This window comes from Nannobrachium achirus (genome assembly GCF_963921795.1).
Source record: "Nannobrachium achirus genome assembly, chromosome: 8".
NCBI lineage: Eukaryota > Metazoa > Chordata > Actinopteri > Myctophiformes > Myctophidae > Nannobrachium > Nannobrachium achirus.
Window position 1 is genome coordinate 45,735,769 of NC_137817.1, and position 7,188 is coordinate 45,742,956.

Sequence of the window (7,188 nt, forward strand, 5' to 3'; positions counted from 1 at the left end):
AGGATTCCCAAACTGTTGTGCGTGGCACCCCTTGTGGTGCGCTAGCACCCCTCTAGAGGTGAGTGACATGAAAAGGCTAATGGTGGGTGCTATGGTGTTAGTTTCTTATATGAACATATATGCCAATATATTGCAAGAAGACAGTATAGTGATATATACTGTATATGCAGACGGCCAATTTCGAATAATGTGTACAGATTACATCTCCACACTGGAAGTGGATAAGGTCGCTCAGGAGAGGAAACACTGGAAATCTCAGTTGGAACTGTTACCCCCACGACCCGATACCGGATAAGCGGTTGAAGATGGATGGAAGGATGTATGGTATGGTATGGGTTTATTGCTTAGTCCCCGAAGGGAAACATGTTTTGCCACCAGAGCGAATACAAATACACAAAATCAATGACAACATATAACAAACATACAAATACACAACAAGTAACAATAACAGACTCTACAAATGACATGACACCCTCCCAAAACAAAGCTAGCGGTGTGCGTTAACGTTAAGGAATCTAACAGCAGCAGGAACAAAGGATTTCTTCATTCGCTCAGTAGATATTATAGGCATCAAGAACCTGTTGCTAAACTTGCTACGCAGATCCTTAAATACCTTATAGAGAGGATGGCCTTCGATGTCACATATATCATAAACATATAGGGGTGTGCCAAATGTAGTTCTAAAGAGCGGCCATTTCTTGGGTAAACACAGCCTTACACAGGTGTTCTGATTAGACTATAGCATTAGTTCTATGCAATCAAACAATTGAAACACCTGTGTTTTGACCCAAGAAATGGCCGCTAAGGACTACAAGCCGCTGGCACACACTATATGTTGCATATATTAAAGGATAACTTTAGTTTTTTTTACAACAAGGGTTCATATTTTAGATTGTAATTAAAGAATATAAAAGGTGAGTGTTAAAATTATTTCATTTACTTCTTTCTATTGTTTTAGAGATTCTTAAGTCAGTGGTTGGGGGCATGCGTACAAGTGGCTAAATATGTCATTTTACACAGAATAAGCCCATTCCTAAGATACAACGCAACCTTTCATGGTTGGATGTGACTTATGGGGGCTAGAAGGGTTACTGTAAACAGCAATAAAGAAACTGCTGGCTTATTGTGTCTAAAAAGACATATTTAGCCACTTGTACGCATGCCCCATGCGTACGCACGCCCCACATTTAGCACGGTAAACGCGATAAAACAATAGAACGAAGCAAATGAAAACATTTTAACACTCATTTTTTCTTTTCTCTAATTACAATCTAAAATATGAACCCTTGTAAAAAAACAAAGTTGTCCTTTAAGATATGTTGTTCATATATTTCCTTTCCACGTATGGGGGTGCGTCAGCTAGGTCGGGAGGTAACAGCGAGTGCACGGCCAAAAGAGTTTGGGAACCGCTAGCTTAAAGGTGATACACCATGAAATTTCACTTTTCCTATTTTAAAACCTTTTTTTGGGGTCCCACTAGCACCTTCTATCCTCACAAAGTCCCATTTCTGACCGTTGTGTCTTTCTCTGGTTTTGAGACGGCGAAGGTTAAAAGTATCCCACGGGTTCTCAAAACAGGCTATCCAGATTTGCTGCCGATTGTGACGTCATCTGCCGATTGTGATGTCATCATAAAAAATAAAAAATATATATATATTTTCTTTTTTTTTCAAAAAAAATCTTTTTACATTTTTTTTTCTTTTTTTTTTAAGATTTTGGGGGGGGGGGGGGGTGGCGCAGTTGAAATGCTCTGAGAGCCATTCAAAAATGAGAGAGGCTCTCTATTCAGGAGTGGTAATTTAGCCTCAAACCTTTTGAAAAACGTTTTTGGGACATAAACAATATGACATAAATACTTTTTAAATGCATGGTGTATCACCTTTAAATAGATCTTTTTTGGCAGCACACCTGCCCAGACTACTGAGCCGTAATCAAGGGAAGATAAAACTAGTGTCTGTGTCCATGGCACCATGCAGGGGCAAGACAATATATTGATATCCCTCTACCTGTTTTCTCAACAACATTTTCCAATATGTTCTCCCATGAAAAATGCACTCGTCTGAGACGCCAAGCAAAACTACCTTGTGAACCTGTCAAATAGCCTCACCTGCAAGGGATCAGCACATCTGATTATCAGTATTAGTTTGATTATTATTAAAGCATGCCAATATACATGCCATGGCACAACTAAACGATACTACGGCTTCACAACATTATTACGTTATGCAAGGTATAGGCTATTTGAGAATATTTACCAGTTGCATGTAGTTGTCTCTCCCTCTCTCTTTCCCCAAAGAACTCTCTAAAATGTGAGCAGGGACATTTGCTTCATTTCTACTTGGTTGTGCGCCAGGCCTGCTGCTAGAGCATTCATTCTCAAAGTGAGGTCTGGGGACCCCCAGGGGTCCTTGAGGGAGTTCCAGGGGTCCCCAGCTAAATGATAGATAGGAAGCAAATTTCGGACACTTATGGGTCTGTAACTATAAGAGTGTACAAAGAGTGTACAAATGGAAACAAATGGACCCATCTGTACACTCTAAGAGTTAAATTAACATTGACTTTACAACATAAATTGGGGTCCCAGAGATAGAGACCACTTTTCCACTACAGTAGCATTCCATGCCGTTCCGATCCGTGCCATGTCGCACAGGCCCACGCTGATCGTGTTTCCATTAGCGAGGGAGAATGAGTTAAGAGTCCCGAATTATTGGAAAAACTGCGACGGATGTGACCATGCGGCAATATTTGAGTCCTCTCCTCTCCTCTCCGTGTCACCACACTGACCAGCAGGGCCGTGCAGAGAATGTTAGAATTTCTAAAGTGGCCTTTTGTTGAAAATATTGAAAATAGCAGACCTCCAAGCTCACAACACGTCACAGCTGGAGGTCGGCTATTTTCGGTGCTTGATAGTTACCACCCTAAACTAAGCATAATCAAGTGAATACTGGATGTGTGCCATTTGGCATGGCAATTCTTTCAACATAAGACAATGCATTCAAGTTCAGGAGAGTTTGGACAAGGCAATTCCCCTTGAATGCTGCCTTCAAGTATGGCATGGAAAGAGGGCATTTGCATTTCTTTCACCAGAGCAAAAACAGCATTCATGGTCTGGGGAGGGAACTTTTTACAGACAGATAAAAGGGCAGGGGCTCAAGCCCCCTTTTATATCTACGTGTGCACGTGCCTTCTGACCAGCCGTGATGGAACATCTAGTGAATTCTCCATCAGCTTCCCGCTGCTCTGTGACAACTCCTTCTCTCCCTTCTTCTCCTCCTGTTGTCCCTCTTTCTCCTCCCCTCTTTTCTCTCCCATCAATACTCATCATCCCCCGCAGACCTCCCCCTCTGTGTCCCATCTCTCCCTCCCTCCCTTCTTCATCCACTCATCTGTCTCTGCAGGGGCACGCCACTTCTCACAGCCCCATGGAAGCCTCTGTGTGTGTGTGTGTGTGTGTGTGTGTGTGTGTGTGTGTGTGTGTGTGTGTGTGTGTGTGTGTGTTTGTACGTGTGTGTGTTTGTGCGTGCGTGTGTGCGTGCGTGCCACTGTACTCACATTGGGAGTGATGCGCTGCAGTTGTCTCAGGGTGATGCGGTTGTACATGGTGCTGATGTCTTTCCTCTGTTCCTCATACTCTGATACAGTGATCTGGTCATAAGACACAAGACAATTATCCCCTCTCTCTAAGTCTCTCTGTCTCTCTATCATAAACAATTATTTTACTGCAGGAGAGAGTGGAGTTCACGAGAATTGCAATTAACTTCAGCGTGCGAGCGCACACACACGCACGCACGCACGCACGCACGCACACACACACGCTTACGTTGGCCAGGCGTGTCTCCAGCAGTAAGATCTCTTTGGACTTCTGCGTGGCGTTATGAGCTCCCAGCATGCTCAGCAGCCGCTCCATCAACGCCTTGTAGGCTGCCAGGATCTGAGCATAGAGAGAGAGTCACAAAGATATCATCAAAAACGTCCGCCGACGGGGGTGACATGTGGCACCGTGAACAGCATGACACATTGGATCATGATACAAGAAAATGGGTGGAGGGATGGACGGATGGATGGATGGATGGATGGATGGATGGATGGATGGATGGACGGACGGACGGACGGACGGACGGACAGACAGACGGACAGAGGGAGGGAGATTAATGTTTACCTTCACACTGTCCTCGTCCTGGCCAAGGTAAAGAATCCTTTCAGGTAGAGTGAGGCCCTCTTGATCGATCTACACACAAGGAAAGAAAGAAAGAGAGAAAGAAAGAAAGAAAGAAAGAAAGAAAGAAAGAAAGAAAGAAAGAAAGAAAGAAAGAAAGAAAGATCTCGATTAACACTCATCGGGTGTTGAATAAAAGTGTTGTTCTCTGGTGGGCTGGAACACATATTATATGGTCAACAGACATACTGTACATTGAGCTGTCCTGTATCAGCTTGCGCTGCCACGTGCACACCATGATAAAAGTCCCTCGATAGCCAGCGGAGAACATTTACTAACAGACCATCGGGCTTAGCGGCCGTGTGTGCAAACAGTGCAGTGATACAGATACGGTACATGAAGCGAATGTAAACACAATGTTGAACATTATGCCGCCTGCGAGAATAATTAACACGTGTCCTCACTCCTGATGCACAAGCAGAGCAACACGCACGCATGCACGCACGCACGCACGCACGCACGCACGCACGCACACACACACACACACACAAATCACACCATGGTTAGTCTCAAACACAAGCTGTATATTCATAACGGTACAACAATGGCTGTGAAAGTGACAACCTTGACAACCCCCCAGCAGCAGCCCGCCAGCATGCACACAAACACGCACACAGACAAACACGCATACAGACACACAGACACACACACACACACACACACACACACACACACACACACGTACACACACGTACACACACACACACACACACACACACACACACACACACACACACACACACACACACACACACACACACACACACACACACCCATGCTGTCTCACCCTGATGGCGTTCCTGGAGGAGTTCTTGTCGTCCACGTTGACAGTGAGGGAGAAGAAGACTGTGGTGCTGTAGACCCCCTGGGTCCTGTACAGCATCTCGTTGAAGTCTGGCCTCTGGGGGGCGCCCTCGTTCTCCCAGCCCGCCGCCAGAGGAGGGGCCCCCGCCAGATCCCAGCCCCCGCAGCTCTCCAGCACGTGGGTCATGGGCTCCGAGCCCAGCCGGTCGATCTCCTCCATGTCCGCGCAGGAGCGGTAGAACTCCTTCACCTTGCGCTCCGCCGAGCTGGGCCCGCGCCGGCGCACCGGCTCCTGCAGGGAGGGATGGGACGATAATCGTTATTATCGTTTATCGTGATAACAAAACACTTACAATAGTCTTATCGTGGAGATAAAAATTGATTGTGAAATTATCCTCCATCATGCACTGGGATCAATTCACCTTTTATTTGCCGAGCTGCATATCCTGTACCATTTAAACCCTCTATAATTGGTCAAACGGACCTGGAAATTAATACAGGCTTTTTTTTACTCTCTACCAAATGTATTTGCCAAAAAATTGCCGATCTACAAGCTCACAACATGGGCTTGTAGATCGGCTATTTCTTGACAAATGTTCCGCCCCAGGATAATGGATGTTGGGGATATTTTGATTATCGCGATAATTTCGTAATATCGCAATTTCTTTTGTCACAATAATAATCGTGACATGACATTTTCACATGGTCCCATCCCTACCTGCAGGAGGCGCCGCAGCTTCTCCTCGTTGTGCTCCCCGATGGCGGTGATGATGCCGTAGCTCAGCTTGTCCTCGGGGATGCCGTGGCGCCGCAGCCAGCCGCCACAGGCGAAGGAGTAGAAGTCCTGGCAGGGCTGGATGGTGGGGTCGATGTTGGCCTGGACGAAACGGGCCGCACGCAGCAACGAGCGCTTCTTCTACAGGATACACATGGAGAATTTAGACGTTTAGATTGGAGGTTTTTGATTGATTGATTTATTGAATACTTTATTAGCAGTTCACATATAGGAAAAGCACAGGACAGTTAAGTTCAGATGCAAGGTCTTACTAATAGGATTTAAACCCAAGAAAGCACTATGGCTTGTTTACATTTATGGGGTCCTTTTGTACTCAATTCATAGAGTAACTTGACTTGGTGACTTGCAATGTGCAACTAACAGGCTAAGTGGTCATGGAAATACAGTAGAAACCAAAGTGCTACAAAGTAACGAGTAGACATCCAATGTAGCAAGTCCCGTTGGGGGCTCCTCACTGGGCCAGTTGGCAACACAGGCTGTGTAGGTTAATTGGCTTAAGCAGAAATGGCTGTACAAATAATTGGCTACTCTAAATTCACAAAGAAGGAAAAAAAAAAACAATGTACTACATTGTAACTGGGATAACAAGTAGACATCCAGCCTGGCATGTAAACAACATACCTGGCAGTCCAGGCGGCAGTGAGGATCCTGCTGGGCATCCAGAGAGATGTACTTGAGTGCCAGCATGCTGCCCAGAATCACGCACATCCCCGCTGCGAACACCAGCGCCGACAGCAGGCAGATCTCCCTGCGGCTCCAGCGGGGAAGCCCGCCGCCCGCCCCGTCGCTCTTGATGCCGCTCAGGTCTTGTTTCTTCCGCCCGGAGCCGCTCCCTCCACGGCTGCGCCCGGCGTGGCGGTCCAGGCTGCCTCCCAGGTGAAGCGTCATGCCGTTGCTGAGGAGGTCGCTGCTGTAGCGGCCGCCGTATCTGATCTCCTGGAAGTCGTCGTAGTGAGCGGTCAGCGAGTACGTCTTCTCCATGGCGTCGGCCTGAGAGGTCAGCGCAGGTCAAACCTGAGGGGTCACTGTGGGGGAGGCGGGACAGAGGCGTGACAGGAGTGACAGGAGTGAGTTCAGAGTTCAGCCATGAGACGGAGGCAGGGCGCCACCTATGGGGCAAACTGGGGAAGTGAAATCCAAGCGGCTGTGGGCTCCGTGGAGCAAAGGTCCTTTTTTTAGTTCTAAATCAAAAGCGCACGGGGCGAGGGGTCTCCCGTCGTGCATGAGTTACGTCCAGGGCTCCACTCTCTGTCGTTATCATTGTGTCTCCTTCTGCTCCATTCATCCTCTCTCTCGTCTCCTGCCTCCCTCCGCCTGGTTCACCTGTCGATAGTGAAGAGAGAGAGGGGTTGGGGGTGGGGGAGTGAGATTG

At 47.1% G+C, this 7,188-nt stretch overlaps 1 protein-coding gene across 1 annotated transcript in view; it reads right to left on the reverse strand.

Moving 5' to 3' along the window:
* LOC308290145 (endothelin-converting enzyme-like 1) overlaps window positions 1-6,797 on the reverse strand; it is a gene marked incomplete at both ends in the record, with an annotated part of 66,245 nt that extends 59,448 nt beyond the window's left edge. Inside the window, 6 exons of the mRNA XM_080731920.1 lie at window positions 3,553-3,645; window positions 3,821-3,931; window positions 4,160-4,228; window positions 5,004-5,312; window positions 5,739-5,936; window positions 6,438-6,797. Of these exons, the coding sequence (XP_080588046.1) occupies window positions 3,553-3,645; window positions 3,821-3,931; window positions 4,160-4,228; window positions 5,004-5,312; window positions 5,739-5,936; window positions 6,438-6,797 (1,140 nt within the window). The remainder of the gene's footprint in view (window positions 1-3,552; window positions 3,646-3,820; window positions 3,932-4,159; window positions 4,229-5,003; window positions 5,313-5,738; window positions 5,937-6,437) is intronic.
* Between the last annotated feature and the right edge of the window lie 391 nt (window positions 6,798-7,188).